Source organism: Myotis myotis, unplaced genomic scaffold, assembly GCF_014108235.1.
Source record: "Myotis myotis isolate mMyoMyo1 unplaced genomic scaffold, mMyoMyo1.p scaffold_m19_p_2, whole genome shotgun sequence".
Taxonomy (NCBI): Eukaryota; Metazoa; Chordata; class Mammalia; order Chiroptera; family Vespertilionidae; genus Myotis; species Myotis myotis.
The window spans coordinates 207,953,598-207,965,671 of NW_023416324.1; the positions used below are offsets into that span (position 1 = coordinate 207,953,598).

General features: G+C 54.1%; 1 protein-coding gene across 13 annotated transcripts in view; it reads right to left on the reverse strand.

Annotated features, from left to right (window-relative positions):
- The window catches only part of PCBP3 (poly(rC) binding protein 3), a 226,805-nt gene that overhangs the window by 1,687 nt on the left and 213,044 nt on the right, over positions 1-12,074 (reverse strand). For 5 of the 13 annotated variants that reach the window (XM_036351895.1, XM_036351905.1, XM_036351901.1 and 2 more), the window contains 4 exons: positions 8,597-8,675; positions 7,870-7,929; positions 4,706-4,758; positions 743-912 (listed from right to left, as the gene is read on the reverse strand). In XM_036351895.1, the coding sequence (XP_036207788.1) occupies positions 743-912; positions 4,706-4,758; positions 7,870-7,929; positions 8,597-8,675 (362 nt within the window). Of the gene's footprint in view, positions 1-742; positions 913-1,655; positions 1,768-4,705; positions 4,759-7,869; positions 7,930-8,596; positions 8,676-12,074 lie in introns of those variants that run through there. The other 8 variants (XM_036351907.1, XM_036351902.1, XM_036351897.1 and 5 more) reach the window with 4 other exon arrangements.

Consider the following 12,074-nt stretch of genomic DNA (forward strand, 5'->3'; position numbering starts at 1 on the left):
GATGAGAACCACCTGGACAATCTTAGGCCGCCACAACCATTTCCACAGCAACTACTCAGTGAGGGGCACTGGAGTCACACTGCCCACAGGGGCTGCCTCCCTGTCCCCCTGCACATCCCTTGAGCCCTTTCAACATTGTGGAGTAGGGAAGAGGGTCTGGACCAAGGTGGAGAGGTCCTATCTCCCTGGGTGTGGTCACACTGTGTTCTCCAATGTGCCCTAGGTAGGGAGGCCAGGTGAGTGGCCCAGGCGTGGCCAGGAGAGTTGTCACTGCTCTGGGCCTCCTCACCATGTGCCCTGGCCAGGTCGCAGGATCTCACCTCCTACCGCGTGTAACCTTGAACCCTCTCAGAGTTCCCTTATGCACTTCTCTGCAAGTGTCTGGGTTAGGAGGTCTTTACAATCACATGACATGTGAGAGCAGAATGATTTAGTAGTAACATTTCTCTGAAACTACACACCCTTTATGCTGAATTTCAAATAACCTGGGTGTGTGGCTGACCTCAGGCCCTGGGTGGCATAGTCACTGCCTTCCTGAAAATACTCTCGCCTCTAACCACCTAGCCCCTCACTGAAGATCCTTCAGGGTGAAAGGCCAAGTGAGAAAGGCCTCGTGTGTATGTGGAGACTCCAGCATCTTCCATACCTAGGCCCAGGCAGGGAAGAGAAGCCCTGAAGGAGGCACATTCCATACCCAGGACTAGCCAGTCTCTGAGTGTCCTAGCCACTGAGCAGCACTCACCTGGCATTGATGAGGTACTGGGCAAGGCTGATGTTGGCTGGGGTCCCTGTGATGGTGATCTGGCGCTCTGATGACCCTTCTGTGGCATTGGCAATTTTGATCTGAGCTCCAGACATCTGTCGAATTTCATTGATTTTGGTCCCTTGGCGTCCAATTATACAGCCTATTAGCTAGAAAAAAGGACGGAGGAATTTCTTAGAGAAGAGCCCATGGCAGCCCTGAGCAGAGTGTGCAGAGCCCTGGGGGAAGCTTGTGAGGATGGCCCAGCCTTGATCTCCACCCCACACCACAAGCTCCTTGCTTCCAGGAGGAAGAGGCACTGTCTTCCTGTGGGAGGGATGGGAGCTGTGGGCACCAGGGTTCTGCTTGGTGCCCTATTTGTGAGCCATCCTGACAAATCAGGAGAACAGAGAGTCATGTGGTTGCCACTTGCCCAATGTCCTTTGGGAGCCCAGAGGTCCAGTGCCAGCACCAAGGCTAAGGCCATGCTGGTACCTTCTGGGCTGGGTTCTCAGGGTAGTGGGATGTTTGTTTGAAGCTGGAGTAAAGCTCGCTGCTGCCTGAAACCTCTTTTGATAAACTTGGGTGAAATTCTGAGGACATGTCAAGTGTTCCCTTTCCTTTCCATCCGGTAATCTCTATATAAGGATGGATGCAGTGGCCTCTGAAGGAGTAGACAGTACTTGGGAATGAAACAGCCAGAGGGACAAGAGCCAGGGCCTTCTCAGGACCCAGGACAGCCACACGTGGGGCCAGATTGCAGCCTGAGGTCCCTGCTGTGCATGGCAGTTCAAGTCCATGGACAGAACTGAGTCCCTTCATTCACATAGGGGCCGCCGATGAGAGCTCTGAGCATGAGCAGAGAAAGAAGAGACCAGACAAGTGGGGCCTAGGCAGTTGGTTTCCTATCCACCTCTCATGTAGCAGCCTGGACAGTGGTGTCAGCACTTCCTGTTCTTGTGTCAGCAGCAGCAGGTGCAGGGCTGGAGGAAATCCATTTCCAAATGAGTGAAGTGACTCTGAACCTGCGAGATGACAACAGCTCACTGGGGACACAGGTGCACCTCAAGTAGCTCTTGTCCCTGACGTGACTTCCAGCATCTCAGTTCTGCTCATCTGCAAGGCCATCTCTGTTCCTCTCCTAGGTTAGACCAGCTGCCTCACTAGACCTTAACACAGTCTCTCCAACTGTCCAGACAAACTTCCCCAAGCTGTTCAGCTTCCTCCACCTCCTGCCGAAGTTCCCCCAACTCCACTCACATCTCTCCAGGCTCTGCCCACACACTCCTGGGCCCACCTACCGCCCAGGCTCTGCCCACATCTCACCAGCTGCACACCTTACTCCTTTGTGCATGGCCCTGAGGTCAGGGAGAGTGACTTCCACAGATACCAGCCTGAAATCCTTGACTCGCTCTTCCCTGGCACCCTCCCGCTGGCAGAGAAATCTTGAGGGCTCCTTTCTGACCAGGGCCAGTCAAGGCAGCTGACTGGCAAGCCCTCCGGGGCAGGTGTGGGGGCAGCAGCACTGGAGGAAGAATGTGGGGCCAGCTGAGTTCCCCGAATATGCTGATGCCGGCACGGCACTCAGGAGGGCCCGCCTGAGCTTCCCGCCCTGACTTGGTATGTCCTCCCGCTGTCCTCACACCTTCCTCGGCCAATAGAAACGGAATGTGTGGAAGTCCACTTCCTTTGCACTTCAGTGTGAGTGGCCCTGCCCAGACCTGCCCGGCCTGCCTGTTTCTGCTCCAGCAAAAGCCATCTGAGGTAGATTTCCTCTGTGTGCCCTCCCTACATTCTCTTAAACATGTTTGTCTTCCCGTTTTTCTTACTGGAAACATCCACACCCACACCTCTCTTCTTCCCTGCCCTCAGGGAATCTCCCCTCCCTGAGACTTCACACCCCCTGAGCTGCTCCCCATCCCTGACATGGAATATCTCTCTTCCAGATAAAACCATGCAGTCTGAGTGCCAATGAGAAACCACAGCTGTCAGCGCAGCCCCCAACACTGACGCCGGCTAAGCATAAGGCTCCTTTAAGTAGCTACAGGGGGATGTGACAAGAGCGCTAATCTGGACAGGAGCGCAAGGCCCACATCTGCTCTGCCCTGGACTGCCCTTCACATGGCCTCTCTGGCTCTCCAGGCCCCCTGGACATTCAGTCCAGAGACCAGCTCTCGTCTAAGTCTTTCATGCCTCCATTGGACATTTAAAGAAAGATTACAGAGGTACTCTCAAATAATGCAGCCCCCTCCTAACCAGATTTCCAAGTCAAACCCCACAGGAACCACGGGAGCACATCTACCCTTGCACAGTTCTTGCAGCTGCCTGTGTGAGCCCTTAGGTTCCCTGTCTCAGCAGAAGGGGCCCAAGCATGGGGTCCCCACAGGCACAGTGACAAGAGCAAGGCAAGCTGTGCAATAGGCAGTGAGGGCACAGCGGTGATCATCAGAGATGGAGTCCAAGGCTGCCAGCTACTGGGGGCAGCTCCTTGCAGGGCTCTTGGCCCTGACCAGCCTGGGGCCCCACGGCCACAAGGGCAGGCTGGCCATGTTGTGGACCCTGTGCATCATTTAGGTCATCACATTTATTGCACTGTCCAGAGTTCCTTTTTGCAGGTAAGTCATGGTGACATGTAGGTGTCGGTACAATTTTCCTTTGTCTGATCTAATTTTGACCAAGAGACGGAGATTGACAAGATGATAGGCAAGTGTCCCAACAGATATACATTCTACTTGCTCTTTTCTCTCCAGGGTGGCAGGAGGCCATGGGGCCACACATCCCCTGCATGAGATCCTTTGCCAGGAAGGGTCAAGGAGTAGGTTCTGCAGGGCACACAGGGCCCAGAAAGCACCCTCCTTCTAAGGAGCTTCCCCAGCAGGAGGATGGCAGCCATGCACTGGGAGGGGACCCAGGAAACAGGCACGTCAGCTTTCCAAACAAGTGTATCTCCTTGCTTGTTAGATTCATTTCAGTTTTAAAATAAAGGCTCAAATCAGATCAGGATATCTGGTGTTGGTGAAAAGGTGGTTTAAGGAAAGGCTACAAAGGGGGGAGCCCACAGCAGAGTGGCGACTTGCACGTATCATGTGGGTGAAAAGACTTGGCAGCCTGCCCAGAGTTGCTGCTCGAGGACCAGCCACAGTGGGAGGACATGTCTGGAGTCCTTGAAAGCAGAAACTGGCTCTGCATGAGAACACAGAGCCCCATCACTCTGTGCAGAAGTTTGGCCTGCAGCTGCACAGGGTCCCTGACGAGAGCGGTCTCTTCTGGAGGGCCCTCCCGTCCACCTGCCCATCTCTTTCCTGTGGGTCATCTACTGAAGGGAAGAGACAGGATTTCCTGCCAGGCTGGTGGGAGGGGCAAAGCAGTGAAGGTTACTGAGGGCCATGGTCCTAGGGCAAGAAAGTCCAAGTCCCCCACATAGCAGCCTCTCCGTGTTGCTCAGGGCAGCTGCTCCTCCAGGATACATGCCCCATATCCGCCCTAGTATCCTAGGCTGGGGATCCAAGTCAATATTCTTATATGATTCAAGGATTCAGAGGATGATGTGGGAGGACTGAGTGTGACGGGAGCTTGAAAGGCCATCTCCTCAGAGTCCAGGCAGGTGGATGCCAGATCCAGGAATCCAGACAAACCTGTGACATCCCCATACCCTGCAGACTCACAGAGAACCCCAAACCCTCCAGAGTCCCAGGGAGCATGCGGCAGGGCCACTCCAGAGCATCCTTGGGCCACCATTCTTCAAGGGCCAACCCTGAAGCAGGGCAGTGCCTTTACATGGGGTCATTGGGGCCTCAGCTTCCCTGCCAGCTCTGGCATCTAAATTCTAAGTAAACTCTGAAGCGCCCTATTTGTTCTTTTCTTATCTAGTACCTTAGGGGCTTTTATGGACATTAAACTGCTTAACATGAGAAGGGATGGGCAGGTTATAAGGTGAGGTCCAGGGGGCTCGGGCATACTCACATCATTGGGAATGGTGAGCTCATGAGTGCTGGCCGGGGGGCTGGCATCCAGACCTGGGCACACCAAGGGTACACGGTTAGGCTGGCAGAAGGCTGCTCACATCACACCCCAGTGTCCAGTCCATGCTAGGCCCAGGCAGGGCCAGGGGCTGGCCCAAGGGCTAAGGTTAGTGCAGCTGGAGGTCAAGGGCTCTGTGAGCTCTTTGCTCAACTGCAATGCAATTCCTGAGTCCCAGCTTCTCTCAAAACAAGGAAAACAAAATCCAGCAGAATGATGTTTCACTTTTTCATTTTGGGCACATCATGTGGAGGGACAACTCTCGAAGTCCTTCACAGACATGCAGGAAACTCCATGCTAAGCAGCTCTTGGGGTATGGCCATGTCTTGGGAGCTGCATAGGGTACCAGGGCGAAAACCCTGCAACCTGGTCCCTATCTTCCATAGGTTCTCTGTCCACTCTGCTCCTCCCTTTCCCTGACTGAATAGCCCCACTGGTGTCAGCTGTCTCTCATTGCCCTCTGACCCTAAACTCCCCAAAGGCCGCTACACAGCCTGCTTCAAGGCCCAGTGGGCAGTTCTTCCAGCCTGTGTATCACTGATTCTAAAATAGACTGCTGGGCCACTGGAAGACTGCATGGGTGTCTATGTTGGAGATGAAGACACAGGCCTAATTTGTCACCAAGCCTCAATCTTTATCTTGACAAATTTCAGCTTAGGACCTGCCAAATCAAGACAGCTCTTCAGAGTTCAGGACAAGATCTACTCTTGTTTGACAACAAAACACATGGGGGGACTGTGGTAGGGGAACCGTGGGGACAAAGGCCCAAGGCAGACTGGCTCCCTGTAACCAGTCCTTCCATCTCCTTCTGAGGAGGCATTTCAAACCTAAAGTCCACAGCTGAGACCCTGTTATTCTCCCCACATGGTCCTGGCATATCAGGTCCTGTAGCTCAGCCTAGACCCTAAAGCCCCCTGGCTCCCCTGCTTCTCTCCATCCACAGCTAACTACACAGACCAGACTCATGTACCTTGAGAATATTCTGGAACCTGAGCCCTCTTCCCATCCCACATTGGTCACTTCCTCTGCTCATGCCTTTCAGTCTAATCTCCATATGGCCCAGAGAGGTCCCAACAAAACGAAGGTCAGATGCCTTCAAGACTCCAAACCCACCAAGGGTTCCAGCATCTTCCCTGTGCCTCCAGGATGCGCTCCATGCCCTCCAACCCTGGACCTGGGGCTGGCCTGTGCCCACTCTCACCTCCCACTTTCTCACAGCCCACACCCCTCTTCCTGCTTCTTCCCCTACGGCACTTGTGTCCCCAAAATCAGATGCACTTTGGCCATCTGTTTCGCTGCCATGAGTGACCCTGTGAGGGTGGGACTGTCCTGGGGGCCCGCTGAGCATGGGCACGCAGGTGGCAGGTGCTGCATGAACCAATTCATCCTGCATTGTCTGTTATTTTTCTTTTGCAGCTAAACCTAGAGTTTCTGTTGTTTGTCTTCTTTTAATAAGGGTATTTTCACTATGATTATTTGGTTGTTTAACCATCTATACACATTCCATACATCGTGGCATTTAAAATGCATTTAAGAGATTTCGTTAGTCCTGAGTCTTACACAGGAACTGCTAACAGCCTGGCTTGGGATGGACATAAAGGCATGAGTCATATTTGTTTAACTTGGTATATTTTGATCGAAGGGAGGAAGGTATCAGATTTGTTTACAAGAGGAAAGTAAAATTCAACTAATAATGTGAGAACACATCATTTAAAACTTGTATTCCTGTGTCAGGGCTCTGTGCCCAGGCATGAGTGTCCCCCTCCTGAAGTAGCATCCCCACTCTGGGACAGGAACAATGCTTCCCCAACATAGCACGAGCCTGCTTTGGAAAGAATGCTGACATCAGCCTGTCAAACAAGCCAATGCCTCTCACAACCACCTTGCTTAACCTGCTGTGATGGGGGACACGCATGTGAGTGCATGTGTGCAAGTACTTATGTGCATGACAGTGCCTGAACTTCAGGTCACCTGGGGCCTTGGAGAGGCCTTGTCACAGATAGGAGTGAGTAACCCCATCCCTGAGGCCTGAAGGCCATGGGGAGGGGCTGTGGGGGAAGGTGGGGGCTGAGTGTCCTGGGCAAGCCAGGCCCTAGGGGTTTCCAGGTCATCTCCAAGAGCCCTTCGCTGGGTAATTATAGGAAATCACGTTATAAACTGCTAAGGGCTGCATAGACACACATGTATCACCCAGATATTAACTTTGTAAGGGCTGATATTCACTTCCATAATCAAAATATTCTATAAATGCTTTAATTTTCACTCATTAAATTACTCATTAACTTAAATAAAGGCTACACCGAAATGGAACAAAGGCTACACCGAGATGGAACCCATTGCCAGTGCATAGGGCATCAGGGCCAGTGTCTCAGCCTCAAGACACCCGTGAGCCCCAATGGGCACAGCTGGGCCTAGATGCAGACTGTGGGAAAGTTTTGGGGATTCTTCCAGCCTCAGCTGCACCCTGGGGCCAGAACACACCACTGGGGTGGCAGCCAACTCTGCTGGAAATGCTCTTCCCCTCAGTCTTCCCTTTAGAGCTAGACTCTCGTTCTTCTGCTCTGACCCAGGACTTCAAGGGGATGGGAGAGCGGGCAGCGCCCCCTCATCATAGGAAACCCACTATGCCAGGCCACAGTCTTCCACTGGCCGCACTGCTCCTTGCACTGGGTAATGGGATGTATAATCTCTGCCTTGCCCTGCAGTGTCCCAGCACAGTTTTAATTAGAATCAGAAGGGGTGCCCAGAGTGCTCTTATCCATGAGAGTGTGCTCCTGCCTCCTAGGAAATACCTTTGGGGAAGGCACATATCACGGTAAAGTCTGCACTGCAGGTCCCCACTAGGAGGAGAAATGACAACAGAGATGGTGACTCTGCCATGTTCAGGGACTTTGGATGACAGGCAGCGATGCTCTGAGCACCGCTGGAGCCCATGACCCACCACAACACTCCCAGCAGTGACCCAGAAAAGGCTGGGAACTGCGGGTGTGACTCTGGTATGGGCTCTGATTCCATGGCACGGGCCTCCCTTTGCCGAGGCGCTGGCTCCCCCCTCCTCCCCGGGTCGTGCCCAGGCCTCCACTGGCCACTAGAGCGCTTTGTTTTACCTGACGACGGGCCCATCAGATTTTGAGCTTCTTCGGAGGAGTGTAAAGGCAGCTTTTCTCCTGGAGAGCAAAGAAGAAACAGATTTTAATGTTTTGCCCTCAAGGAGATAAGCAAGGTCACTTCAACTAGGAAAGCTCAAAATCTGACTGGTGCGTGGCAGACCAGCATGTTTGGTGGGCTCTCACCAGCCACAGCTGCCAAGCCAATGCTCTGTGTGTCATCGGAAGGAACCCATCCCTGCCCCTGTGCCCAGAGGGGAGCTGAGGACCACTGTGCCCTGGGCTGGGGACTGGCTTATCCCAGGGGCAGAGCAGTGCTGCCCTGGATGGGTGCCAGTCCTGGGACGTGCACTGGCCTGCAGAAGAGCATCCCTATATGCTTGTTTGAGCCCCCGCTCCCTGGAGAGAACAGGCTCCAGGGCTGGCTGGCTGGGTGCATCAGCAGAAAGAGCCCCCCCGCAATGCCTGTGGGCAGTGCAGAATAGGCCTGGAGGGGGCAGATGGCCCTTCACAAAACGGCCAGCTGTGAGGTGACTAACCCACCTTGGGGGACACACAGGTCTCCTGCCTGGCCCTCAGCAACGTGCACACTGCAACGTGTTAACATCCTTGGCATTCACAACTAGAACTGTACCTGCTCTGTTGCTGCCCTGAATAAAGACAGTTCAGAAAGAGAAAGTGCCCAGGTGAGAAAAGAGGCGGTCAGAAAGGGCAGCTGGGTACGTACCGGGGAAAGCGGGGTTGGTCTGTCCGAGGGGAGGAAAGGGGGTTTGCTGCATGGCCAACTGGTGGAGCTTGGTCAACTGCTGGGGGTAGGAGGGACATGAGAGCTAAGAAGGTTATTGTCATCGAGTACAAGTCACACCAAATTAAAAAAGGCAGTAACAGAACTCTACAAATAGATATAAAGAGAGGCCATGCGGACACATGGCAGACGCAGCAGAACTCAAGGACTTGGCCTGGGAAAACCAATGGACTGTTGTAGGCAGGCGCATTGAATCCTTTCCTTTCCTTGGCTCCCTGGCAGCTCTGGCCTGAACCAGCCAGACTATTCCAATCACATGGGCCTGGATGGAAGAGCGACCCCAGACCTATGCGGAGGCTACTGGGCCCCTGGGTTTCACAGGGAAGGTCTGAGAGCCACCAAACAGGACCAGCTGGGCCTCTTAAAGCTTTGCAGTCATGCTGTCACTCAGAGCTCACATGCATCTGTAGGGAACCCATGTGACACTCCCTTCTGCAAACCTGCCCTGCCCCAGCCCTGCAGTAGGCTAGCCATGATTCATGCCTATAGCCAACCCTGCCTCATACTCCACCTCCTGACTCTAAGATTATAGGATGTAGTGCTGGAAGGTTCTGTGGACGTGTGGGTGAGAGTACCCAGAGGCCTCCCTGCACCTGTACCCACTGTGTCTGAGCAGGCGGCTACCTGTCCCCCACTCTCAGCCACTAGAATTTGGGGGGAGGGGCTTTGAAATGCAGTTTCTTTAGTTTTTATCTGAGCCTCATTTTTTAAATGAAAAGTAAACATAAAAAAAGATAAAGGTAAACGTGATGAGACTTGGCCACACCTGAGAGCCAAAGGTGGTGGCGGCATCCTCCCCCACTTTGGAGATGTTGGGGTTGGACACTCTCAAGCCTGACTGGGACATAGAGCCCAGGCCTGCAGCTGCCTTGGAGGGTGGGCCAACACATTCTGGGAAATGTCCTCAACCCCCAGCCTTTTCCCAGCAGGAAGATCAGCCCGAATGCTCCAAGTGCAGCTTCCAGAGCTGACCCTGGCCTCATCACAAGGCAAAAACAGAAGCCTCTGAAAGTCTCTCAGAGGCCAGTAGGTGGGGGCCCGCAGGGAGCAGAGCTGGTGTTCCCAGGTGACATGAAGATCTGACCTGGTGCCCACATTTGTCCCATCTTGTAGGATATGGACTCCTGCAGCTCCACAAAAATGTCTCAGGAAGGCAGTGACTGTGCACTTGGGTTTCTGACATCCCAGCACCTACACAGATCAGACCTTGGGGCCATGGATGAGTGGGTTTTCTGCTGGCCTCCTAGAGCCGGGGATGCTCTCCTAACAGTTTAGCTAGCACTAAGATAAATGCCAAGTGCCCCTTCCCAGTGCATGGAGAATCACCGCTGTCCCCAGACAGTGTCTACCCCAGAGCCTCCTGTCCCATCCTTGTCCTTGAGCCCTATGGGGCAGCCTGTGGGGACAGGGTGGGCTGGGCTGTCAACCTGGCCACCTACTGCTTCCAAAGGTCAGTGTCCTGGTGGGAGGAGGCACGTGGTCCTCAGCTACGGCCTGAAGCCGGGCCACAACTAGCATGTGGCCTCCTGGTCACACCTCTGAGGGCGAACCTTGGCAGTGTGAGCCATTGGGGTACAGGTGGTCCGTGTTCCTAGGCTGCTCCTGCAGCATTACCATTATGGAGCTGTCCAATTTCCTCCCTCCCTCCTGGACATCCTAAGTGCATTTGGAAAGCAGCCTTGTACCCCTCTCAGGTGTCTCCCTGTCTTGTAGGGTGCTCCCTGACCTGCAGCACTTGGGTGGGCCTGCTCAGGGACAACTGGCCACATTCCAGACCCCATGAGGCCACCCCAAGCACAGTTATTGGTCCTGAGAAGAGATGATTAGGGGACCTGGTGACCTGGGGTCAGGTTCAGTTCTAAGAGTTCACCATCAATGGAGTGGTGCTGGTCAAGGCCAAGCAGGGGCTGGGTCGGATGGTTACCTGCTACTTTGCACATATGCCCCATGATCTGACCTCACTACGCACAGAGTGACTGAATGGATAGGCATCAAAGCCCCGAAGAAAGGTGCAGGAGAGCATGCCTGCGGGACACTATCACAGGACAAGCGATGAGACTTGGCTGCACCCCCTGTGCCTCAGGCAAGATGCTGAGAGGCCAAGGGACCCTGCAGGAAAGGGGCCTGAGAGCCTGCTGCACAGCTGGGCAGCCTAGCAAAGGCTCCTTTTTCCAGGGACAAGAAAGTACCTTGTAGGAAGACAGTAAGCACCCAAAGGCGTCCTGGGGTGTTAGGGCTAAGGAGTGCACAAGGCCACTCTCGGCCTCTCTCAGCCTCCTGGGGACTTAACTGCACCGGCGTGATCCCGCAAACCCCACTCCCACTTGATGGACCTGGGGCAGTGCAGCTGTGTCCTGTGTACAGCAAATCACACGGAGTCACAGGGACATTTGGCGGGGGCTGTGCTCTGAATCCACCCACACAAGAGAGTTCACACTAGGCCTAAGGTTTCCTCACAAGGAGGTAACTACAAGTTCCCAGGGTGCTAAGAAAACCCCATTTCTGGAGATAACAAATGTGAAGTTGGAGAGCGAAGGCCAGCTCAGTCTGGCTCAGGGCAGGCAGTCGTCAAGGACCGGGCATGCTGGCTCTGACCAGGACTGGGATTTCCATGCAGACACAGTGCACAGGGACAGCGGCGGCCTTGAGGGCTCCAGTCCTTCCCTTGTGGGAGGGGAGGAGGAGGCCAGCAAGGAGCCTAAAAAGCCCTGACAGACTGCTCTCTGCTCCTGTTCTCCTACTTTACCCCTGTCACCTGCTCATGTGCCTGATGGCCAGGCTGGCATGCTCCTATGAGGACAGGCCCTCTCCTATGTCCCTGCATCCCCAAGAGTGCATAGCTGTGCACTGGTCTGTCAGTGGGAAGAATGGGGCTCTGGAGGCAGGAGAACCTGCCTGAGTTGGCCACAACTCTGACAGCTCTGTGGAGACAAGCCCAGCTGGTGTCCATGGGCCACCCTTCCCATTTGTAAGGTGGGGGAACCCACACATGTAAATGGCAGGCTGTGAAGTGCTGTCCAGGTTAATTGGGGCAAAGAGTCATGGAAACTACCAGGCGTTTTCCCACTCACTGTCCACAGGCTTCTTGGGGGCCCCCAGGTCTCTCCATTGCCTCCCTGGCAGTTGGAGGCACATCAAGCAGGCTCTGCTCCAGAGCCACCGTGTGTGTTACAGGCACAGCTCCACTTGCATCCAGGACTCTGACATGCCGAGTTCAGCAATTCCCCCTATAATGTACTTGCTGCTTGTTATGAAGCAAGGGCCACACCAGCAAACAAATCCCCGTCCCCACTCACCCACGAGTGTAAAGTGACATCTTGAGAAAGTGCTGAACCAGCACCATGGAGCCTAGATAAACACTCCGGTGAGGGGCTGATGGACAGATGTCAGCTGGAATCTC